The sequence below is a fragment of the Manacus candei genome, unplaced genomic scaffold (assembly GCF_025592945.1).
Source record: "Manacus candei isolate 608988 ecotype Guabito, Panama unplaced genomic scaffold, ASM2559294v1 h1tg000028l, whole genome shotgun sequence".
In the NCBI taxonomy this organism is placed as follows: Eukaryota; Metazoa; Chordata; class Aves; order Passeriformes; family Pipridae; genus Manacus; species Manacus candei.
In genome coordinates, this window is record NW_026138076.1 from 7,411,382 (window position 1) to 7,438,531 (window position 27,150).

Consider the following 27,150-nt stretch of genomic DNA (forward strand, 5'->3'; position numbering starts at 1 on the left):
CTTCCTAAAAACTACAGAGCTATTAAAATAATACCTCCTCAACACCATCAAACCAATAGAAGTTTCCCTTCTCAACCTACAGAAATAACTTCATTAGTTTTAGTTATCTTCATGTGTTTGCCTTCATATATACCAAAGCACTTACTGTTGTAACATTAAAAGAGATCTGCATTAACTGCCAGTGCAGTGAAGTTCTTAAAAGTGAGTTCTTGTATTGCCTCTAGTCTTTCTTTGCTGTTCAGAGTTTAAAAAACATATCTGAGTTCCTATTAACGATGTTCCTCAGCATTCCAAAGAATTAAGTTCCTCCCTATTAGGATCTCTGGTTATTAGGTATATTAAAAAGGGAATATCTCAATTTTCTGCAAATACAAAGTCTCACTGGTATGCAACATATAGTAAGAGGTACTGAAGCAAAGGGAGCATCAGATAGTGAGGATGCAAATAACTGCAGATATTTGCAGGCAGAATCTATAAATTCTTACTTTAACAAATCTCCTGTGAACAAGAAAAATGACTAAGGACAGAGTAAGGAACATGCTTTTGCTTTTTCCTTATCTCCTCTCATTTTCTTCAGCTGTGGATATAAATACTCCATTACAAGATCACCAATTTCCACTCTGCAGGCAGGTATGAAGAGTGGGTTGTATCCCACAGAATGATGATTAGATGATTGTCTTAATTATATAAACAGAAATAATAAATAATGTAGTAAATAATAAACATATATAAAAGCTCACAAACACAGACGTACTATAAATCCTAAAGCTTCAAGAAGTACTTGTAGACTAAGGTCTCTCTTCTACAGTTGTGTCCTTAGTTCCATCACTTTTTTTCATTAATATTTTAATATTCCAAGTATTCACTGGAATACACATCTTGTCTTTTCCTAGAGAGGACCTTAATCACTCAGGCTGAGCAAAAGCCAGCACATTATCTCTCCTGATCCAGTAAATTATGATTACTCCATATGAAGTCGAACAGCAGACGACACAATTCTCTGTTCAATCACCATTTCAGCAGAACGCATTACTCTAAAAGTTGCAAAGTCAAGAGAAATTGAAATCTGGCTTTTGGAAAACATTCATTTGAGGTGAATGTTTTAGTATTTAACTGATGGATAAATTGATATTTTAGAAAACACAGGTGATAAAGATCTAACTGTGGGAGGTAGTTAAGGTTTGTGAATCATCAGATTAGCACATTTGAGCCCAGAAAGATACGAAATGCAAGACTGCACCTTATTATGTGCTCTTGTGAGTAGCTTAGAGTGGTTGCACATTTTCATTTTGTGAATTAAGTTCGTAGGTATTTAATGCCTTCTCTGCATTTTATGAAAGTCTAAGTTACCTCAAAAGATGTTTCATATTTGGGAAAAAACCCCCACCAAACAGACCAACAATAAATCATGGTGCCAGAAAAATTATCAGTTGCTATCTCCATTGACTTTAGACAGATACAGTGATGGAAATGCTTTCAAAATAAAAAGCAAGTAAAAAGTAAAGAAAAAAAAGCTTTGCAATAAACCTTAATACCTGGAAATCTCCTAAAAAAGCTGGAGAGGAGAATGACACATAAACAGGAAAGCTTCCCTTAGAATTAGGAATGGAAGAAGGTTCCGTTGGCAGAAGTTTGGCTTACAAGGCTGCACTACAGCTTGAACTAACAGATATGACAAATAACCTTTAGAAAATTAGAGAGAATTAGCCATCTGGATGTGAAATTAGATAAGCTAGAAAGTGCTAGCAAGTTGATATTTATCACACTTTTAATCATGCTTGTAATCAGAGAACACTAGCTTTCTAATGAAAAAGCTAGATTGTCCTCTTTTGCGTCAAAGAAGACTCACAGGGAAACCTATTTGAGTTGATTCAAAGATGACAAGAAAGAGTATCTGGCAAAGGAGATGCAAAGCCTCAGTGAGAAGGTGAGTTCTGGTAGTTCTACAGAGTTTGTTACTATGCTGGTTGATGTCTGCACTGTAATAGGTGTAACAGGAAAGAGTACAGAAAACACTGAATTTCACTAGAATTTGTAAAGAACAGAAGCCATTCCTCATCAGAAGAGAAAGCTTATATGGAGAAGGATGGCAGTTAAATATCATTTAAATAGAGTTGTATGCATAACTACACCAGGGATTTGTGCTCAATTCGATTAATAACATTTTGAACCAAAAAACCCCACCCCATAACTTCTGTTTATAAAGGTGATTGGCAATAATATGCTGATGGAAAGAATTATGATACCAGGAAAAGACTAACCCATAAAAAAGAATGGTAGAATGGTAATACTATCGAGACAGACTATTGTAAGCCAGAAGGTAAATTTGGTAGTTCAAAGATCAGCTCTGCTGTTTCTGCTGTACCTGTGCTCTCAGAGAATGAGAATGTAACTGCTGAATATGGAAAAGGATCTTTGAAGTGTATTTGGGAACAGTAGACTGGCTAACAAATATCTACTACTAGACCAAGTATAATTAAACCATGAAGGTTTGAGGACTCAAAATGGAAACTACCTATTGGGAATCAAATGGAAAAAGAAAAATCCCTTATACAAATGTTTTGGATTCCTGAAGTGAAAGACTAAAAGTGAACTTTAAATACAAATAATTAAATAGCAAAAAAATGCCAGTATCAGAATTGTAACATAATTTTAGGCTCTCAGGTGAGGCTAGATGACTAAAATGGATATGTGTTATCATATGAATTCACTTAAAAAACAACAATAAATCACTGAATTTTTATGAAGTAATGATATTCTCCACAAATAGACACTGAAACATTTTATTTCACTAAACAAGAGGTTCACATAAGTATACAGGGGAACACATATACAGATTACTGATTGTTGTTTTGTAAAGACTCACAGGTCTGTACAAGACAAGCTGGGAAAAAACTTGAAAGGGGGATGAAAATGTGCTAAATATGTAGGATAATGCCATAGGGGCCTTTTGCTGAGAATGGGCTTGAGAAATATTTTTGACTATGAAAGAAGACCTTAGGCTTTTGCTGTTGAATTATTTCAATGTTCTTGAAAACTGTACTTCAAACATGCTCTGTAAATAAGCAATAGTCCCTTGCCGAAAATTTAGTGCAACAATTACTCCCCCTGAAATGAAGACACAGAATTCTGGATAATATTTTAGCCCAGATTGGTAACAAGCAGTGCAACAGGGGAAAAAAAAAATAATTACTGGCTAACTCCACATAGCTACCCCAGGTATTAGCCATTGAAGAATGATTAGTTTCCAGAAGTTTTGTGATAATGAAGTGAGAATTCAAAGTCTTTGGTATTTGTTTACCATATAGAACACAAGACAATTTTTAGAAATAGAGATTGCCAACTTAGTTATCTGTCAGGTTCCCTTAAAAGCATGGCACAGTAATTCTCTTGTGTTGAAGAACTCAGAGAATCATTACTTTTCAAATTTTAGGAGCGTTATTTATAGTCCCCCTGCTAACACTGAGGAAAAGCACCATAGCAATTTTCTTAAAAATACAAGCATTTAAATTTATTTATTTATTATGCTGTATTCTGCAGAAGTTATTAAAATAACACTCATCTGTTTTTAAAAATGCAAGAGACAAGTACCCATTAACAGCACCTTTTGCAGCTGGTGGGACAAAAGCCGTAAGATCCTCCTAGAGAAGCTGTTGATGTATGGGCTGGGTGAAGAGACAGTGAGGTACATGGAAAACAAGCTGAATGGCCAGTGTGGTGATCAGTGGCAGTCTAGCTGGAGGAGAGTAATTAAAAGCGTATCCCAGGGGTCAATACTGGGTCCACTTCCATTTAACATCTTCATTAAAGATCTGGATGAGAGGTAAAGTGTACCCTCAGGAAGTTTGCTAATGACACAAAAAGAGGGACGAGTGGCAGATGCACTAGAGGGTGCACTGCTGCCATTAAGAGAAGCCTCAACAGGCTGGAAAAATGGGCTCAATGCAGTTGAACAAGGAGAAATGCGAAGTCCTGCACACTGGGAGGAAGAAGGCCAGGCACCAGTATATGTTGAGGGCTACCCAGCTGGAATGCAGCTTGGCAGAAAAGGACTTGGTCCTGATGGACACCAAGTTGCATATGAGCCAGCAATGAGCCCTTGTGACAAAGAAGGTCCATGGTATCTTTGGGTTCATTACACAAAGTACTGCCAGCAGACATCAAGGCAGGTCCCTTCTGCTCAGTACTGATGGGGTCACACCTAGAGAAGTGTCCAATTCTGGGCTCCTCAGTACAAGAAACATGGACATACTGGAGACAGTCCCGTGAAGGGCCTGAAAGATGATGAAGGGCCTGGAGCATCTCTCATACAAGAGATTGCCTGAGATATTTGGGACTACAGCCTAGAGAAGGCTGAGGGGGACCTTATCAATGGAGAAAGATTCCTGAATGGAGGGTGTAAGGAAGACACAACCAGGCTATTTCCAGTGATGTCCTGTCATAGCACAAGAGGCAGTGAGTACAAACTGAAACACATATCTGAACATCAAGACAAACTTTCTTACTTCCAGGGTGACTTAACAGTGATACAGGTTGTCCAGAAATGTTGTAGAATCTCCATCCTTGGCAATATTCAAAAGCTGTCTGGACATGGTCCTGGCCAACTTGGTGTAGCGTTGGGAGCATTAGACCAGATGACCTTCAGAGATCTGTTCCAGCCTCAACCGTTCTATGATTGTATACTATTCTGAATAGTGGCTTTGCTCTCCATTAGACTAGAACAAATTCCCCATTTTGGATCAGACTTTAGACAAACATCTCACTACAGAAGACCTGTTCATTAGAGAATGGACAACGAAAATTTTAAAGAAGTTGTTTGGTATTTTTGTGTAAAAGAAAATGTAGTAAAGGGATTAAAGGATGCACACCTATTATTTTAATAAGCACAATTCATATAAGCAGGATACTTGGTATAATATAGAGAGAAGCAGTATTTAAGAAACTAATACTGTTAATATAGTATATTCTAATACATCTTTCCTACATGGTGCAGCTAAATCATCCAACAAGGAATATTATTGTTTTTCACAAGGATTCTGCAAACCTGAATCAAATGATCTAAAATTCTGTAAAATACATGTTTGCTCCTTAACTTCAATTTCCATCAGTAGTTTTATAGATCCCCTGGGTCAGACAGAGCAGAAACAGATGGTGCTCTGGAGAACTTTACAGTGCATTATCTACAGTACTACAATAAATTAAAAAGTTGCAGATACTGAACTTTTGCTTTTAATCTCAATGTCATATTTCTTATTCAAGTAAGTATTATAATCCTAAGCAATTTATTAATCAGATAGGTGCATAAAAAGAAGCCTAACAATTCAGAACACATAAGAGTAACAAGGGGCTTTACTAGTGTGAAACAAGTTGGTTTGTTTTTCACCCCTCCTCAATTACATGTTTTCAACTCAGACAACAACCATATTTTTTCAAGAAAAGAGATAACCACACCATTTATAATATTAAAAATCAGTCTGCTTTTTTTTAAGTGGCATTAAAAGCAGTCCTTTTAACTGCAAGAATAGAAGCATTACTGTAAGATTCTAGCAGCTTTACAGCCTACTGACACATGATTGGATGCTGCTCTTAATAGATAATGTAAGTTACAGAAACTTCATTAGTTTATGCAATTATTGCAAAAGGACTAAAGGACTACACAGATATAAAACCACAACAATTTAATCACAGCATCATTTATTTGTGCATGCATAATGCACAATATGACAAAACATGGACAAAAGGAAACTTCTCATAATTCACTGAATCACAGATTAAAAATGCATTTTGTTCACCATCATAGAACAGTTTTCTGTGTATTGAAGAGTTTCAAAGAAAAAATTTACACCTACAAAGCAAATAACTCATCAAATATGAGGAGACTTGGCACTTACTTTTAAAAATTTATGCAAACTACATCTGGTTAAAACTGAGAAAATACTATAAATTGTCAAAAAATATTGAAAGTATATTTCAATTATCTATTTGTTAATGTCATTTTTTGAAATTAAATGCATCTTTTTAATTTAAGGGGTCAAAACATATGGTGTTAAATCTAGCCACAAAACATCTACAAAGAATATTGGGTATTTTCCCCCTTTCTTTCTTGTGCATCTGTATTTAAAAACACAATCTTTAGAGATAAAATATTGAAAAATTAACCTGTAAAGATGGTTGTTTACATGCTTCCATACTACACAGTACAAGAACACTAGACAGATAAAAAATGAGTGAATAAACATTACTGCAAATGTAATGCAGATTGTAATGTAACAAAGACTGTGTTACAGAGGCTGAAAAGTTATTACAAAGTCAATGAAAACTTTTGAAACATTTTCTGTATTTCTTTCTCATACACTGTGCATCCCTGTTCCCCCCAACAGAAATAATGTTTTGCTACTACCACCAAAATTCTCCTTGTAGAAAAGGTATTTTAACACTTTACTATAAGTAGATAAAACTTGAATTCCTAGTCTTTTAGGACCTAAGACTAGAAGATTATAGTCCTTAATTCTTCAAATACACTCTAAAAGAGTAGTTTTTAAATACATGAGTCTAAAGTTCAAACAAAATAATATGAAAGTAATTAATCAGTTCAGCTTAATTAATGATAAAATATTTAGGTCTTATTTCAGACTACTAAAAGACTCGAAGTTGATCTGCTACAGCACTTGATCTGCCACAGATACTACATAATTACTTAGGTTATCACCCCTTTTTATCACATAACCTTCAATTTTACAGCCTATTTTTCCATTTTCTTCTGCTTCATAAAGCTGTTGCTTCTCTCATAGTTTTCATCCATTTTTCCTTCTAGACTGTCTGCTGAAAGACAATGGTGAACTGACAGTTTTCATCTGAACATCATCAATCAGGGAAAATGAATGAAGTTTTCTTCGCCTGGGACAACTCTCTTTTTTTACGAAAAAAACCCCACAACTGGAATAGAAACTGCTTTAAGGTTGACAAGATGTAATTGGTTTCAGAATTTTAATACAGAAACATGTTTCAGATGCTATAACCCAGATTATCAATCTCTAACAGATAATCGGCTATAGAACTACCAGTTATTTGTATCAGGAGAACACTTGTGCCAGGATACCTCACTTATATGAGTCAGAAGCCAACTTTCAACTCTTCTGATGCACTATCTATTTGGCAACCTAGTTTCCACTATTTATAGGTCTTAGGATTACTGTACCATGGAGAACCACCTAGTTCCCACACTGTGAGAAATAGTAGTGTACAGTTGGATGACTTGGTCCAGTGTGGGACTAGCAATCCTGAATGACCAGAAGACAAAGGTCTTGATGCCTTAGCAGTCCAGATCAACAGGGCATTTTGGATCAAGGGGGTCCTTTTTTGTTTTTGTTTTGGGAAAATTCAGAGCAAAAGAGAGAGAAAGAAAAATGCACTTTCTTATACTATTAGGAACATGCCGGGGAAAGGGGGACAGTGGCCTAGACAATGGAAAAAAAAAGCTGGCATTGTCATAATTTTTCATTTCACTGTCTTTTGTTTTAGAGCACAGCATTCTACAATCTTTCCTTCTGTACTACTAACATACAGCAACACGTATGTAAAAGCCAACTTTAATGACCTTTTGTACAACTGGAATGATGTACAAAATGATGGAAACAAAATTAGTGTAAAAAGTCAGAAAAACTTGCAAAAATATGTGACATACTTCTTTGTTCAATAAGTGATTGGGTGATGCTTTGATATTAAAAGATGAACCCAAACCAACGATTCTTATGCTTTAACTCTGGGCTGCTAACTTCAGTGCTCAAACATAACAGTGTTTTCGCAGCATGAACTGACTTTTCTTCTATTACAACTCTATTTTTTTTCTTGGGACATTACCTTGTAGTATTCTCCATTTAAAGACATTTATCAGAGCTGAATTAGTATTTTATAGGAATGGCTAAAAAAAGAAAGGGTTTAAAAATATTTAGATGAAAACATTCCTCTGCATCCAGTGAATGAGTTTTCCATCACCTCCATATGCTTTTTCTCTCCCTTTCAATAGCATTAGAATTTTACTTTCTTGGAACTGAACCAGGAATAAGCAGCAAGAATCTTATTATTTTCATGACATTAATATGAAGACTTTAGACTGAATTCTTATAAGAGTGTTTAGTTAGGTTTTTTCTATCTCAAAAAAGCCATGAAAAAGATGTTTATAGGAGACATATCATCTAGCTGAGACTGAATGGTTAGATGAGTATTGTGCCAAGAATACTGATTGGAAAGACTATAAACCTACTAAGACGGAATTGTTGTTACCAGCTCAAAGGAGCTGAAAGGGAATACATTTAAACTTTCTAAGGACTTTCTACAGTTATATAACTATATTCATATATCTATCTATCTATCTCTCCTTATAAATCTGAAGTTTATTAAAAGACGGCATTTTTAATGAACACATTTGGGGAAAAAAAACCCTTGAAGATCCCCTTCAGCTTAATTTATCAGATCAGACCAAGACAAAATGGACTAAAAGCTAAGAAGTAGAGGTCAACTTTTGACACACTCATTTAACTTTTGCCAAATGTACTTGGATGAATTTTTCAAGTCTGATTCACACATTTGAAGAAATTAGACAAGCAGTACATACATACTTGCCTATATGGATTTGTTTCTGTCACACCACAAACTTTTCCACAGTTAAATTCGTGAATCTTTTAGTTTGAATATTTACAGAAGGCCTGGACTTGCTTCAGAGAAACTCAATAAATTCTGCCCTGTCAGAGGCCACCCAGTCAGTAAGGGGGGTTCCAGGAGAGCATACAAAAATCCTGCTTCCAATCTGTGCTGCAGTATGCATCAACAGGACTTTTAGCCACACAGAGTGCAGCAAAAAAAGCTAGACCAGAACTTCTAACATAAGCTTCTATAATACGTTTAGGAGACCTTTTTCTGATGTTACAGACATCTAACTATATTCTTAGAAAGAAAACAAAACCAACCTCAGCCAACAACACTCCCCTTCAAACAACTTCATGCACGTACACACATTGAAAGCCACTATATATACATACATGCATAAGCAAACACACTAAAAAAAAAGACTACCCATTTCAAGTAGAGATAAGTTTTATCACAACAAAGAATGATTTTAGTTTCATAACTCAGACTACTTTCGCACAATGTTGAACTCAAACTCCAAGAGTGTTACTTTTGTTGACAGCTACATCTCTTTATGAAAAACTGTTTTCCCAAGTTCATAGGAATTACAGTCCCTTCAAAAACATTTTTCTCACAATAACGTTGTAGTTTGAACATGTAATTAGTAAAGTATTGTTATTTCAACAGTGAAGTAGCCATCCTTATGCCATACCAAGTACAACATGCCCTTCTGCCCTGTTGTAAAACAGAATAAGCGTGGTGTGCTTATCACCATGGAAGTTCCGCTGTCTTAAAACATCATAAAGTTTTTACAAAATCTCTAAAACCACCAAATTCCAAACCCATTCTGTTATTTCTACAAAATACAGTGTATATGAAATGCTGAAGTATGATACACTCAATCACTTTAATTTAGAATAATGTACAGAATTGATTTTGAGTAGGGGAGGTGATGTGGTAATGTACAAAATCTACATATATAAATAGGTAAGAGATTATAATAGACGAGGAAAAACAAAAAGAAATTGTATAATTTCAAATTATTTTTCTTACGTATCCAAGTACTTAAGTGCTTTCCATTAAAATGTAGTAGTTACAGAAATGCCTACATACTACTTTTTCCCGTAATTGCTTATACAGGAGGTTGGATTTGTGGGTCTTAATTACCTTCAATTAAGGGAGAGATACACCTACATTCATCCTGCATGAATTTTTAAATTGCTGAATTATATCACAGTGGTGGTGGAGTTAAAGGTACTCACTCTTTTACTGGTGTAGTTGATTTAACTGATATGCTTTGAGAGCAATTAGAAGAATATCTTTCTGAAACAAGCAGTTATTCTCAGTTTCTGAGAATGCACACTGAGAATGCAAACTGAACATCTCAGCTCAGGGAGTATTGGTCATGCCCAGAAGCAGACATGTAATATTAAACTTCAGATGTTTCTGGAACTGAATGGTATTAAGAATTTGGGACTGCAGTTCCAATTAGATCAGTAGAGGCAGCAAATAAGCACCTTTTATGGAATCAGTCCAATTTGCAATATGCAGAGAAGGTTTAAACAAATGGGATAATAAATGAAAGAGAAAACAGTAATTACTGTCAAAAGGTTAAAGATATAGTACAGTAATGCATTCCAAGCAGCTCATCAATAGAAGAAGAAATGTGTGCATGACAAGCAGCTCATGTAATGTTATGGCACCTCAAATTTTTCGAGGCATTTTACAGTTTGAAATACTTGGCAAATTTTTAAAATTGAAGATGAAAAAACAGCCTTAACCAGGGAACTGCTTGTGCCACCTCATTATAAAAAAAATGCTTCAGACAAATAAGCACTGTAATTCTGTGTTCTGGATTTGGTAAGACTTTTCTTTAGAAAATTAAAGCTTACCCAAGAACTGCAAAGGAGCTTACCTGTCTATTTTTCCTCATTAAACCACATACAGCTTGTTAGCTGAGCTCCATTTTCACAAGAGTAAAAATCCATTATATTTTAAATAAACATTGCTACCATATTGAAGGTATAAAAAGTGGAATGACATATGCATCTCTAGTTAGCAGAAGGATACAGAAGACATTAGGCCAGTACTAAAGACTAAAACAATAATTTTTTCACACATTTAGATATTAGTTAAAATATACTTTTACCTCTCCTGACATATCAGGTGCCATAGGAATGACTGGCCACAAAGAAGAGTAGATTCCAAAAAACACTACCCAAAGTGCTATGCTTCCCCAGATAGCTATATGGCTGAACTGTTAAAAAAACAACAACAACAAACAAACAAGAACGATAATCAAGATACATTGTAACACAAACTATCATCTTTGCTACTTAGTATTTGCAATATGATTTTGATATATTGGATGAAATTTCCATGCCTTTTATTAATTTAACTCTACTACTTCAGTTAGCTATTTCTTGAAGGAAAATTATACTATCAGCAGCAATATTACTGTATTTTAAGTCAATTTTAATTCAGTTACAACAAGTTCAGAGTACTTTGATTTTTCTGGTTTAAGAATTACATTAAGCTTTATCCCAGTGTCCTCATTTTCAATATGAAGCATTATTTTTTGTATGTGGATATTCTGTCATTCCATAGAGGAACCACAGTTTAGTTTGCTACTTTGGGGAGGGCTGACAAACTGCTAAAGGGCATAATGTAATCAATATGAAGAAAACTATAAAATTATTCATCCATCACATTTTACAAAATATTTGAGAATATGGTAAAGACATTTGCTTACCAAAGTCCAATATGAAGTCTCTAATCCAGCTTTCAAACACACAGTCAGAACCACAAACTTAGAGAAAGACAGAGAGAATATTCTTAATTAACATGGGAATCTTAACATACAGAATTTATTTGTTTGGTTAAACTACCAGGAAAACAGAAGAAAAAGTAAATTGCCACTAGAAGATTTAAAGATACACCCCAGTATCTCTGTTCTGCATACAAATAACATGTTGAATAAGTCTGTTATGTAATTTTCATTATTCCCTCCCATCTTTACTCTTTATGCTTTTTATGGAACAGTCTCTGAAAACATCACATTATTTTCCTGTAGGACATGTTCCATTTTAATTTACAGATGAGCAGTAGTAAACAGTTTATAATCCCATAGCAAAGACTAGCTGATCCAGGAAAATTGTTTATCTACTTTTTTTGAAATTCACTCCAATAAGTTTTCTGTTTAGCCAAGAAATAGTTACTACATTTCGTAACTCACTTGTGAATGTGTATCACAAGTTTGGCTTCATGTGCAGTCTGAAGAACATGTGGTTGAAAAACCAAGTCACAAAGACAGAGCTTCAAACATAATAGCTACAGTTTAAAATCTAGTCTGTTGGCTGGGTTGGCAGCACTGATGTCAGCGGGTTTGTGGTTGAACTTCAAGCAGCCTCAGAAATCCAGAAGAAATGTACTTTAATCAGAAGCTGAAAATAACTAGTTAAATATGTATGACAAACCTTTCACTATGTCTTGTGCACAGAAGGATACAAAAGCTGCCAGAATACTCTGCCCTGTAAGTTTGTTCTTTTATTTCTGAAAACATTTCAACTACTGCTGTGTTATTAAGGACAAAAAAAAAAATTCACAGCACCACAATTCCATTACCTAGAACATGTATGAAATCTGATTAGAAGAAAATTAAGGGTGAGTGTTATAATTGGCTTAGTCTATCCAGTTCTGGTGCTATATGAGGATGAGTGAAAAAAAATGTATTATGGAAAAAAAAACCCCAAACAAACTCATCTGGGACACTTGCTTGCTACTTGAGTCAGCTGTAAGAAAAGAAAACATCCTTCTTTAGGATGAGATCAAGAATTCCCATTGCACAGACAAAATGTATACATGAAACAAACACTGCAGGTCTCTATAAAAAGAAGTACACGCTGTGTGAATATGTACTCTTTGACTGATCTCTGAAGGGATCTTAACTGATACCCCTAACAAAATCACTAACTATGCACAGTAACTCCCTCAAGAACACGGGTTTTATTGCTTCCTCCTGCCTTCATCCAAACTAACAATCTGAATCCTACCCAGGAAACAAGAAATCAAACGGGTATTCTGTATAAAGACTGAGTTTTTTCAGAAAAGACCTCTCAAAAATGGTGGTACAAAAATTTTCATATTTGAAATTTATGTTTGATGAAATAATTCCAGGACATGACATGAATGAGTCCATATTCCTGACTTTCTGGATCAAAAGAAATGAAACTGTATTAATTTCTGAATCCCTTTCTTACTGATTTTTGCAGAACTGATGAACGTAGACTTCTTAAACCCTCATACATGAAAAGCAGTATGAACAATGAGAAATACCTTAGCCTTATGATTTTGATATTTCAAGACAATGCCTGACTGACAACTGTCACTGCACATACACTTCACACTTCATGTATGCTTCAGACCTTCTTGAATTCCTGTGCAAGAGCAAGAATACATCCATCACAACTTCATTGATCCCCAGACTTTCAATCTGAAGTGAAGAAAAGTAGAGTTTTCTTGGGAAATTCTTGGCCACTCTGCAGGTTAGTAGCAAGAAGTTAACCTCTCAAGATGGTGAAGTTTCAGCTCTCCTAGTTGACACGCAGTTGCAGAAGGTGACAGATTAACTGCATTGTGAGCTCTGTTTTAGTGATTATGGATTCAGCTTGACAAACAGTAAGCCATATTCAAAATATCAGAAATTAAGTAATTTCTGAAGGCACTGGAAAATGTTGCTACAAATCCGAAAGGGCAGTCTTCAGTGTTTGTGAATCAGCTGATGTCACAGATGATACTCACATGTGCTGCAGTACTTTAAGATTTCAAGACATCCATTAACTGATGGGTGACAAACATTCACAGCAATAGTTTTTGAGCACTCAGTTCCATAGGATCTCAGTAAACTCTTAGGACAGCAAATGCAACTTGTTTTATCCTGGAGCCAAGCTTAGTTTTGGAAAAAAGCCCAAAGCAGAGTGCCTGGGTAAGATGTAGTTCTGAGATGGATTCAGGAATGAGCTACAGCTGTGACTGCAGCCATATGTTGACTAATTGGGTTTAACAAGTGTACAGGGATAACTCTACAAAATGATGGCTAATACAAGGGATACTTGTAAAGCAAAGCAATTAAAGAAAAGGAGATGCTCCCAGAAACTTACTATAGGTGATAGGGCAGGTGAAGTTATGTTACTCATATATACATACATACAAACTAAACTTCGGCTGAACTGAGCAAAGTTGCAACTTCTAATAACAGTAAACAACTGTTCATTTGTAGATAGGGCAAGAATCCAGAGCAGTGAACTCTCCCCAAGAAGAACTTGTTTCACTTAAAAAACCAGGTAGTTCTGGTAGATACTTTTATCAAGTATTTATCAATGTCAAGGAAAGTAGTGACATTCAGATAAATGACTGTGTTGTAAACACTGCCTGGTGTTACGAGATCATCATACAAATAGACCTGTGCCAGTTGAACTAGTGTCAGGACTGAGCTATGACAATGACTGCGACCTTACATCTTAATTTTATTAAGACTTGCTTAGAAAACACTTACCCAGGATATTCCATCCACTCCTAATGGAAACCAGTGCATCATATGATTAATAGCATGATCATATGCAACTACTGCTGACAAAACAAGCTGTGCTTGCCTTTTGGAACACGGAAAGGGAATTGTAGAGCAAATAAACTTTTAAGAGAATGTGTGAACAATTTTTCTATGTGCCTGAAAGAACCAGTTTGAAGGCCATGTACTGACTGGCAAAAGAAACATAGGAGATGTCAACAGTGGCAACTTTCTAAAAGGACTACGATGTAGTCCTTTTTTTCAGGTATGATGTTTCCCTTTTCCCTAAGGAAATTGATATTGATGTGAATTTATATTACAGCCCACTTATTTTGATGAAAGAATTACTTTCTTTTTTGTACCTGCCAACAGCAGGAACTTGAAAAATTAATTAAACTTTTAACACTGAAGAACAGAGAATAAGCCTGAATCTAATTTTGCTCCTAAGAGAGATCTTGGAAAACCCCCATCTCTTGGATAACACTTGTATCTAGTAAGTAAAAAACAGATATTTAACTTTATTAATTTATCCTAGGAGATAAAAGATTAAGATGAAAAAAAACCCCAACAATAATAACTAGTATCTATGAGAGTATCAGAAGATTTCTGTCAGGTATGAGCCAGGTATAATTCTGGCAGTTTGATTGCCTCTGAAAAGCATCCCACAAACCTTTGCTCTGTGTGGCTCTATGCCTCTTTTAAGGCCCCATCAGAAATTAAGAGAGAGAGAACAGAACTGTATCTTCACAAGTCCATAAATCAGTTTGATAGCCAATAACCTGAGATTTCTCCAACACAGAAACTTACTTTAAATTACTAAGCATGCTAATTAGAGAATTATAATTCTCATAATTTAAAAAAATAGACAGTTTCCAGTAAAGGACAGATGTATCTTCTACATTAAACTGCTTCATTTAAAACACTGGAATTAGAATGCCAAATGCATTTCAAAGCTTCTCAAAGAGTCATTCAAGAGCCATTTCTTATTCTTAAGGGACTTCTTAAGGCACTACACTAAATCAAGTCTTCTATGAAGATAATTATAATAATAATAAACCCACATCTTTTAAAGAGTTAAAACCAGCACCAATATAGACTTACAGTGTACACAGTGTTCCCCAGGAGCAGGTAATCTGAAGTCTTACCATTGCCAAACACGGTACCTGGAGAAGGAAAGCGATAAAAATAAAAATGTTTAAACATCCACAACAGCACTATATGTATTATTTTTGGTACAAAAGGGATGGTACTACTTTCTATACCTGTACTAGCAGCATATTTTACCTTAAATTGTGTTGAACACTAGAGATCTATGACTTGTATATCTTGCAAGGCTTTTCATATCCACATGACAATACATGGAGTGTAAGTTTTATGTACTGTACAATGGTTAGGTACCATGGAGCAAATTCTGACAAACAACTCTTATAAATCCATACTTATTCTTTGAGAACTTATTTCTTGATAGACTCTATTATGACACATGCAGTTTGAAATCTTCACATTACAGATAAGAAACAGGTGGACAAGCAAGACTAAAGACTAAACTGGAAAATTTGATCAAAAGAATGGATCCAGGAGATTTTAATGATCTTCAAGATTTGATTTTCAGCATTCTAATAAATACCAGCTCAAACATCCACTCCACTGCTTAACAATATATACCTAGCAGTAAAGAGCATAATGAGGATAAGACAGAAGAACAAGCAGGCAGCTAAGTCTATGCCCATTAGCCAGAGTGCTGGGACTCAGCACTTCTATGCAGAAATCTGAGCTATCCCTCATTCTTCCCATTCCTCCTTTCATGTTTCAGGATCTTCCTGCACCTCTTTGCTAAGAGAAGGTGGAAAACTGAGACCTGTTCTCAGAAGTTCCTGTCTCTGGTACTCATCAGCTCCTCCCTAAGAAACTAATAGGACTATTTCCCTTTCCTCTTTACACACACAGACATCAGATTAAATTAACATCAGCTTTCATTCTGCACTCATATCCCCTTCATACAAAACTCCGTGCACCAGCTGGACTCAAGCCAGGTACTGATTATACCACCTCACCACGTACACAATTCCCCAGGTCCCAATTCTGTTCCCTTACTCACCTTTAATTTCTCTAGGAATGAAAGGAGAAGGCAGAAGGCAATTTGTTCAGACTTGAAGAGGCCCCTTGCCAGGGTCTGTGAGCCAAGAAGGCCTGTGCTACACTGCTCTCTCAAGTGCTTGTGCAAGAATCTCAGCTTTGACTTTCACACATGAACTCTATTCTGCATCACTATATATACTCATTAAACACTTCTCCATCATGTAATGCATAAATCTCTCGCATGGATTGGCTACAGCTTTGAACAGGGATTTTGGTTTCGATTTGAGATTATGGTTTTAGAGTATGCACTGACATTCTGGAACCTCATTCCTCCTGGGCTGTCTAAACCTCACTGTGATATGAGTGGCCTTTCAGAGAAAACAAGCCACCACATACCTCCCTTTACCCACTAGGAGTCTCCTGAGTGTAAAATACTCTGCAAGAAGTTTTTCCCTTAGCCTTTTCAGGCACAAAAAGCTGTGACAGTCTCACTATCTAGTCTCAACAGTTCCAAAACGTCCATGAGAACATTTCTGCCCTCTACGCCATGGCAGACTGCATGGCTATATCACTGAAACCAAGCAGACTAATTTTCAGAAAAGCTGCAAGGTACACACTTGGTTTTTTCTCCCCACAAATTGTAAGCAAAACAAAACTGCACCCCTATGAGAGCTCCCCCAGCCCGAAACATTCCCACACGCTGAAAGCAGTGCTTTCAAGTTTCCTTTAATTAACACCACTTTCCTCTCAACGACCCCATTTCCTTTGGCAGCTCAGGAGCATATACAACAGTTGAACTAGAAGATGGATAGGACTGAGCAGATGAGGTGTCACCGCTCCTCTGCCACAGTACTACTCACGGAAATGTAAACTAGCAGATTAATATGCCCTTGAAGTAACAGTAGAAAAAGTATACACAACACTAAAAGCTGACAAAATGTAAGAGACAATACAAGGGACAGTAGAGCTTTAGGATCTCAAAGGTGTTTAACATGGTAGCCTAAAGAAAAATTAGCATGATTAAACAGCAACCTCTTTTTCTCAATCTTGTTTCAGTTCGCATTAACCCTACTTAGATAGTTAAATGTATATACACATAATATTACTCCTACTTATAAACACTTTAAATAAAACATTTGAAATACACATCTGGTCTAGTTCTAGAAATGGTATCTTTAAATTTATCCACACTAAACTGTTAGTATTTATAAAGCTTCCCTTATAAAAAAGATAATATTTAGATATTTTGTACTTTTCAACATTTATATTTTTATTTTTCATAATACTTACCATGCTGGAGGGCTTTTAGTGGAAACCAAAACAGAATGAATGAGTGGAAGAGGCCATTTAAACAATGAACCCAGAAAACCTAAGAAAGAGAAAACAGAAAATCCATGAGAACCATTTGCAATAAACTAGCTCTCTGAACCCTGACCTTTCTTTTTAGCTCTGTGTTAGATTCACAAAATGTGTTTCTGTCAGGCCACCACTGTGAAGTAATATAACTGACAGGCACCTTCTGCCTCTTAGCTCTTCATGGGTCATTTGTTTATTTTTATGCTTTGAAAAAAGTGTGTATTATCTCCTCCTTTTAATTTCAAATCGGAAGGGAAATTAAAATATAAACATATGGGAATATATTCAGAAAAATGAAACTAAACCAGACAACTGGAACAATTGCTACATTCTATGCAGGGAATTAAAAAGGACTATAGTTTTTATAATTTGCATTTTGCATAAAAATAAATTTAGATGGTACAAAAACCAAAACCTGTTTTACATATGCTTTCCTACGTATCCTCACATACAAAAGAATTAAAAAAGGACAAATAGAAGTATCTTCCGTAAATATCTCCTTACATGCTTAATTCTTGAAGAGCATAATTTTATCATATTAAAATTCCTTTCATGTATTTGCTAAATAATCAAAATTTTACTTTCAAATTGATTTTAATTGTAAAAGATGCCTTCTGCAAAGAACTGTATTAAGGTTAAGGATAAATAGTCTATTGATGTTTTCCATAATATATTGTATAGTGACATAAAATGACTTAATAAAAAATATGTAACTCGTTTCCTTCAGTATAGCAATAATGTTTTTTCCACTAATAACACTTTTGACTACTATGGCCATTACTGTAACTAGCTGATGTGTATTTTGAGCGTTAAGGTGTTCAAACCATTGAAATTAAGTTGCCTGTCTCACATTTTCCACAACCTCTCAAAGTCTTTTGTTAGATTATACAACTACACCAGGTTGCATGATCCAATTGACACTGCAATACTTTGCAAATTTAACTTGTGCTACTCATTAACCTTTGTCTCTCCTCCTTGCTATGTCATTGCCAGAAGTTTTTATTTGACAGAAAGCAGAGGTGGGTGCAAGAAAAATTAGTTCTACTTTTCCATTTTCCTGACCACTTCTTTTTGTCACATGCTAATCCTTTAACCTCTGTCATGACCTCATAACCTTTGATCCCTTTTACCATAACAAATATCTGCATCAACATTCAAGGCAGTAAAATCTTTAACACCAACTATTCAACTTATATAGGTGGGAATTTTGTAGCTGGCAAGTTTGTAGACGTTTACTCAAAGCAAGTGTTGTATGGGAGCAGCCACAGAATTTCCAATGAAATCAACACTACATCTGTGTAATAACAGAAATATTAAAGACTTATCTTAAAACAGAAATATCCAAGTTCTAACTCGTGACTAACACTATTTATTAAAACTATCACAACACAAAAGTGTCTGTATTAATGGGACCACAAAAAGTGTCATATTTGGAAAGCATTCACAGTGACGCCAGAGACTATGTTCCCTAGTCTGCTTACAACTTTCAAGTTTGTGTTTGCAGGTAAAGGGATGCAGTAAGGAAGAAGGAAAGGAATCTCATCTGCTTCAGTGAACAAAGATAGTTTAGACAAATAATTCTATACATGTTGGGGTAACTCCAGTTATACAGCACAAGTGGCATAGATATAAGAGCTAAGCAAGCTAAGCATGCTGTATCAGCTCTGCATATCTACTACAGATCATCACATCTAGACATTGTTAATTCAATGACATATTGAAAATGTCCCCAAGTTCAACATAAAATGACATTACTTGAAATGCCATAATCATATTTACAAAAAATAAAATCAGAAGGAGCTCTTACAAACATCAAATACTCATGAAAACACAGGTTCAGGAGCAAGTTTAATTTAGTTTATGAGAGATTATTTATGGACAATGTTGTGGAAATTTTGTATATTTTATGTATTAAAGATTCCTACATTCTTTTACTATTTCTTGTCCTAGTCTCTCTAAGATGAATGTCATCCATTTCCCACCAAAAATAGTCTGATGCCTTTTAATCCACCCTGACACATTCTTACTCCCAGTATTTTTTTCCCAAAACTCAAAATTGAACCATAAAATCACAACTCCAAATTGACAAAGAATAGTACCATGTCCCTCCCTCTACAAATCTAATGACAGTTCTTATTGTCCTCAGCAACACTTCTCCACAGGCTTCAGTAATCCATTTCCATATAACAGTACAAATACATACAGCTAAGCGACAGTGAGGTCTAATCACTTCTGCCTATAGAAGACAGCTTTATTACCAGTAGAGAAAAAAATATCGGGGCTGAAAAAAGTAAAGTGCTTGTTGTCCGTTTCCATACTTGCTAAAAATGATTTGCACCATTCACAGACAAGTGGAGATGTGGAAATAGTAGTATTAAAAATCCCCTCCATTTTAAATTATGAGCAGCATAGAACAAAAAGGATAAATATATTGAATTCCTATGCATTTTTGCTTTATCATAACTTGATTTTTTAAAATATCTACCTTAGTGTTAAAGTCCAGTGCATTTTGGGAAGTCTTGTATAACTCTGGATATTTCAGCATATTTTCCTTTCGGCAGGATCTCTCAAATATTCCAAGAGTTAGTGGAGGCATTGCTGTAAACATCTAGTAGATAGATTAAAAAAAGTAAAATTGCAAAACTTCAGAGGCAAGGAGTTACTTAAAGATTGCTTAGTTAAGAAACTTTCATGGTTAAAAATAACAAAAACCACACAAATCATCTTACCACATTGTAAAGACCTATACACCATCTTTCAAAAAGAATTTGTCCAGAAAAGCCATTGACAAATGCAAACCAGACCTGAAAAAGATTAGAACCGTGTATTACTCAAATGTCTTGCAAGATATGATAAACAGATTTTTCCTCAGCTTTGCAAAAATGAATATCTTTAGAACACATTTACAGCACAGTTGAAAATGTTTTGGTTTAAATCCATATGAAAAAAATCAATAATAAAACCAAATTGCAATCAAGAACAGATAATAGGCAATCTAGTCAGATATGTGACCAATTCCATGTAAATATGAAAACAAAGGAGGTTCATTCAAAGGAGGGACATTCAGAAGAAATATCAGGTTCTTTAAGTATTTGAGTGATTTAAGCTGACTTAACTCTTAATGAAATTAAAATTCTGAGAAATATGAGGTTATGGAGGGGGAGCCTACAGATTAGTAGTCATCTTCTTCTCATTGTTAACTTAAAATTCTTAACTAATAGAAGTCATAGAGCAAGCTGCTCTTTGGAACCAAAAACTGAACCAATACTCTTTAGTCATGAGAGGATCAGACTTCACCAGAGCACTAAATCAAGTACAACTATTTAGTTAACAAGCACTAAGTCAACTACAGGGTACTTTAGAGGGGTAGTCGGGTATTTCTTTTACTGCACAATTTTTATCACTTTTTGCTAAAAGGTTGAAAGTAATCAAATTTAATTTGAAAGGTACAATAATATATTTTCTAATGTTTTTCAGCATAGCACACAGCATATCTGCTTTCTCCTACTTCTTCATGCTTGTATTAGTTCAATGACAAAGCGGAGAAGCAGCATGTCTGATGAATCTTTATTAACAAGTTACACTGAAACTATATTGCCTAGGACAAACATAAGTTCTCAGGTGACAAAAGTTAAAATCAGCTAAACAGCACTCTACTCAATTTAAGACTCACATTTTTCAAGTGAATTTTTAAATGCTGCTTTCCTACAGTTCACATTGCTACAATCAATATGTTATTTTATCAATATGTACTTAGGCTGGCCTCCAGGTGACTGGACTCTATGACCAAACTCAGATTCTTTTTTTAATCATGTGGTGGAATGTCTGAACATGTTTATGACTACTTTGAGATGGAAAACCCCCTAAAATCAACAACTATTAACACTAAAAATCAGAGGTAAAATCCAGCCAAAATTGCTATTTGTTCAACTGTACCTGCAAAATAACTTTTTAGGACGTTGAACATGATAATGTAGGAGCAGACTCAAACACTTCTCTCTTAAGATATAGGTCCTACGCTAATAACCTAAATTACTAATCTAGCACCCCTATACAGAAAGGCAGGTGATGGGTGTTCTTAAAAAGTATTTTAGACCGCATAAGTGAACAGGTAGTGAAAATTCAGACCATTCTGTAGTTCAACGGCTATAAAATTTCCATCAAAAAGGAAAGATTTAGGTTCCCAACTCACCTAAAATGAGATGGCCCTTAAGGTAAATCCTTGTATTTCTAAGTTTTCAAACCATATGATGCAAAAACTTGGGCATGAGCACAATCACTTTCTGCTGTTTGTGTTTCAAACTGAACTTGGTGCAGTTTGCATACATTAAGTAACCCATGACATATGGAACAACAGCACCTGAACTCTGCAGCTCAGGAGCAGTGAGAGTAAACACAGACAGCCTGCTCGTATTTGGGGTTATGCATGATATGGGTCTCAGTATGACCACGGGCATTCTGATATGCAAGGCAAAGGAAATCAGGAACCAAATGATGAATTCCAGTTATGGACATGAGCAGCAGAAAGTGAGTAAACTCAGCAGTGAGATGAAAAGAGCTTGGGAGAAAAAAAATAAACCCCTCCCATCAACCAAAGTTTGTGGAACAAAAAGAAGCCATTACAGATCTAATTACTTAGTATAATCAATGTGTTTACATAGTATCACTTAAATTGCTACTAAGAGCCACCTTTAAAGATCTCTGACTGAACTTTAAATCTGAACTCCATGCATCTGTTTCTTCTGTTTGTCTTGGTATTTTACTTTTTTATTTGAATTTTCCCCTACATGGAACATGAATGACATATGCAGATCTTCAAAATTATTATTTTTAAAAATGTAAACTTTTTTATTTATTACAAACCAGTTATTTTATGTCATTACTAGTTATTACTAATTGGCAGAATGAAAAGTAGGAACAGGAAAATTTTGTCCCATTTATGTTGAAGAGTGATTTGCATAACTTCTCAAATGAGTAGTTTAAAAGAGGTATGCAGTAATGGTAATTATAAAACCAAAACCAATCCACAAAGAAGTTCTCAATGACTAGATCAATCTCAATCCCAACCATCATTATAAGGTAATGACAATCCCTTCAAAATAAGTATGAGACTCTGCATAGGCTTATCCTAGGTGAGTGTGATGCTCTGTACAGGCTTAATAATGCACATTCGTGGTCTTTTAGAAATTCAGAGTTTTCACTTGTAATTTATACTGATACTTCGGAATATAGCTTCTAAAGTCACTGGGACTAGTCCATACAAAAGGCGAGGCCCATATTTAAAGAGCTATTGCATCAAGACACAGAGTAGTAAAAAATTATTATATCCCACTTTTAGCTTGTTATGAATAGGAGTTTAAATGTCAACTAATCACTAATCACTGTGTCTGGGTATTACTATAGACCTTTACCGTTTTCTGAACAAAGAAACCTATGATACTTATTTCATATCAGCTCATGAATGCCTAGAATACAGGCTGTATTTTAGAATAAATGGAATATTTTACATTACTAGCTTGATTAGTATGAGAAAACATTTAAAAACATAATATGCATCTATTAAATAAAGTTGTGTATTTTTAGTTATTGTCAGCTAATAAAAGGAAACTTGTTTAAAGCAACTTCCAGACATGCCTTTCAGAGTACTATTTTCTAAACCTCAAGACAGAGGAGGCGTGGCCACAAAAGCCTCACAGACGTTTTCCTGATGTAGCATTTCTGCATATTAAGCAGCAGCTTACAAATACTCATTGAGCTCTCTGCTCCCACGCCTGATCTGTATAAAAAAACTGAAAAGAGAGACTCAAGACTGGCAGTTGTCCTTTCTGGAGACATTCAATGATGAATTTCTGCCCATTCACTCACAGTATTGACATGAGCTATTAACACTGAAAGTTTTATGAGCTGACAAACGTTGGGTATACAGGAATTCAAGTAGAAGTCATCTTGTCTTCCAGAGAAGGTTACATGGCAAAATGCTTGCATGCTTTATTTATAGAAGGGTCATAACCCATATTAAAATTATCTCTTTGTCCTTCCATCCACTCATGAGGCAGAGACTACCTGTTCTAGCCTTTTGTATTTTCACACTATGATCTCTGTACCTTGCATTTAACTTTTTTCTCAAAGAATACAAACAACGGGATACTTATATCTAAGTTATAAATTTACAATGTGTTTGCAGGTGACAATGACAGAAAACTAAGAAAAATAAGTTAGTGTGTTCTAAAGACTGCTTTGTATTTTTCTATAAGCACAAAATATACATTAATACTTTTTTTTCCAAATATTTCTAAAGCTACTGGTTTTCAGTACTTCTGGAAGTCTGACCATGTAAGTAGATATTCATCTTTTGAAAGACAGGATCTAAAGTTTGCCATCACTTCTAAAGCAAAAAAGGATCTTTAGTGAATTTGGTTTTTTATAGCTTCCTACTTATGTTTTTCTCAACAGGCTGCAAACTTGCTGCCACTTAGATTGAAATCTATTTGCATCAATAACACAATAAGGAGAAAAAAGACAAAAATAGAAAATGTAAAAGTATGGTAAGAAAAATGCACTCTTTTGGCTACGACACTTGTACATAAAAAGACAACTGAAGTATTTTCAGATATTACAACAGTGTAAGGTCACATGCGTAAGTATCAAAATTGGAAATATTAATATAACATTTACATCAGGTCTAATAGAAATAAGGCATTTTCTTTTGGTAAAACTGAACACTTACTCTGCAAGTTTAAGATACTAATTTGAAAATACATTAAAAAAAACTATGAAAGTTTTAAGAATATCTCTTAACCCTGTTAATACAAAAATACATAAGGCTGACCTATACAACTTATTTTGTGATCAAGCTTTGTAAAAAATTAATTTTTCCCCCACATTTTTAACCCAAAGTATCATTGGATATGTAAAGTTTGAATCAATTATAAACAAAATTACTAGATACATATTTGGTTGTTAGAAAGCAAGCAGCTGTTGAAAGAAAATTAAGGGAGGGGACGGAGGAAATTTAAAAATAATTTTAAAAATCCATTCAAAATTTTAAGGTTGCCATGTGGTCATGAAGATAATGAAAACTATAGCTATACATGTTGTTTTAACCACACCTACCAATAAACATACACTTATTACAACACAGTCCTCTCATGCTCCTTTATTATTCACAAGATTCCAGCCTCCTTAAAATCTCAAGTGCAAAAGCATAGGTCAGCTACTTTCAGGAAAATATTCATGAACTAGAGCCTGAGGAGGCACAGTTACCCCATCAGCAAGTGAAAGGTTTGCAACAGTGTAACTAAACATGCATGTAAAAACCCTGGGCACTGTTCTGAACAGCAACAGCCCTGAAGTTTAACAGTGACCTTAACAAGGGCTTCAGATTGCGAACTGGACAGTTACTGACACCAGCTCAAGGATCTTAAGCACATACATCTTGATATATTTAAGATGACTCATCACTGTATCCCCTAATTATGGTAATGATGTTGCAGGTACAGAATTTTAATAAACTAGCAATATTATGCAACACAAACATTCAGTACGAATATTTATTACGCATTTTTAAGACAATTGGGGTTTTCAAAGTAAAATAAATCATTAATATTAATCAGTTTATTATTAAAAAGAAAGACTCAGTACTAGTAGGTTTATTGACAGTTAAAATGCTTCCTTAAAACCATATATAATAATCAAAACCTCAAAATATTAAAGTTCTTACTTTCAAGAAGTAACATTTAATGTACTGTAAAATTACCTCGATAATATAAAGGACAATATTTTTGTAGAAACAATACAAGATGCATTTAGCTACTCTGTTATAATTCCAGGCTCCATGAACCAACAGCAAGTTCTTCAAATACTTGAACTGAAAAAAAATGAGAAGAATGAACATGCAATCAAAACATGCATACACCAATATTAATTTGATATTAAAATACTTTATTGTAGTACTTTGCAATGTAATGACTTACCTGAGCAATTGAGTAGTCTGAAGAATTAGCAGCCTGTAGACCTTCATTCCCACTAATACCAACACCAACATGTGCTGTTTGTATCATACTGACATCATTTGCTCCATCACCAATCGCTAGAGTTACTACCTTAACTTGTTTTTTAACCATTTCTACAACTTCAGATTTTTGAAGTGGTGATACCCTAAGGGGTAACGCAAAGAAACACGTTTAATACAGGACTTGCAAATGAATGTACTTTCACAACATACTTTATATTCTGTGAACAGGTAATAAAAATAGGCCAATCAACATCCTGATCAGAGACATGGGCTTGTTATTGCCCTTCAGGGCTAGAAGCATATTCCCAGCAAAATTCACAGAAAACTTGGATTTGTTGAAGCAAGATGCTAACAGCACTGAAGAAACACGGGTCAAACAGCAATGGGCCCCTAAAACACAGTAATGGAAGGAACCTCAGATGCTTCCACTACCAATATTAACTTACAACAATTGCAGATCTCGGATTCATTTTATTGTTATGCTTTTTATTTTTTTCTCTGTTTAAATACAGATTTTATACACAAACAACAAGATATTTAAGAGATAGATAGCAAACAGTCACAGAGTGGACTGCCATTATCTTAACAGTCTACGTTGATAAATTAGAGGGAGTAACTTTGAAGATTAAATCTTGATCCTCTACTTAAATTAGCTGCTGGTAACTTTTCCCATGTTCTTTTCAGGACTGTTCCAATTATCCGTCATTAAGAGAATGCCTGTCCACAGTTGGGACAAATTATTCCAAGGACAACAGCTCTATTGATGAAACTGTATCAGTTCTGTCCACATCTACCATTGGATGTGTCACATGTGTACCTTCCATTTTGTATTGTCAAAGTTCTACTTTTAAAGTTCATACTTTCATATGAATTTGTTCCTTGCAGTATTGAGACATCATAACTGAAAATAACATACAGAAATTATGTGCTAAAACTGCTGTTTCACAGGGTGGGGAAGGCAAAGAGTAAACCTTAAGCAGTGTGGCAATCCACTCTCATGCAGCCTGGCACTGGAGTCAAGGATAAAACCCTACCCCTCTTGTTTCATGGTACAAACAGAAACAAGATAAAATGCAAAAAGCTCCATGAGTCTGTCTCCCAAAGAGAGACAGACTCACGGAGTCTGTTCATTGCTGCCTACAAAGACAACAAGTTGGGTACCAAAGCATGACTCCTGTGTGGAGATGGCTATATATTAATACTGAAAACTGGGGTAAAATCATGTACTTAAAATTAATTTTCTACAAGTCTTCTATATGCTCACTCAAGGCAATAAACCTCCTGGGACCATAAGCTTCTGGAAAGTGGCAATTCAGGTTGTGAAAGATTTCCCCAGCAGTTACAAAATTTCATGGTTAATGCTTATAGGTAGGAATGCTCATAACCTGGACCTAACTCTTCCAGGTTAAAAAATGAAATAAACCCACAGAAATATAAAAGAAATTAAGAAAATAAGTTTAGGGGAACAAATTTGCAAAGTAAAATCACAGAAGAGTAATTACTACTAAAT

General features: G+C 35.0%; 1 protein-coding gene across 7 annotated transcripts in view; it reads right to left on the minus strand.

The window, feature by feature from the left end:
- The window catches only part of ATP8A1 (ATPase phospholipid transporting 8A1), a 115,665-nt gene that overhangs the window by 15,313 nt on the left and 73,202 nt on the right, over positions 1–27,150 (minus strand). For 6 of the 7 annotated variants that reach the window (XM_051789939.1, XM_051789936.1, XM_051789935.1 and 3 more), the window contains 8 exons: positions 25,600–25,783; positions 25,383–25,493; positions 20,356–20,430; positions 20,112–20,234; positions 17,561–17,639; positions 15,293–15,354; positions 11,378–11,434; positions 10,775–10,882 (listed from right to left, as the gene is read on the minus strand). In XM_051789939.1, the coding sequence (XP_051645899.1) occupies positions 10,775–10,882; positions 11,378–11,434; positions 15,293–15,354; positions 17,561–17,639; positions 20,112–20,234; positions 20,356–20,430; positions 25,383–25,493; positions 25,600–25,783 (799 nt within the window). The remainder of the gene's footprint in view (positions 1–10,774; positions 10,883–11,377; positions 11,435–15,292; positions 15,355–17,560; positions 17,640–20,111; positions 20,235–20,355; positions 20,431–25,382; positions 25,494–25,599; positions 25,784–27,150) is intronic. The other variant, XM_051789938.1, reaches the window with a different exon arrangement.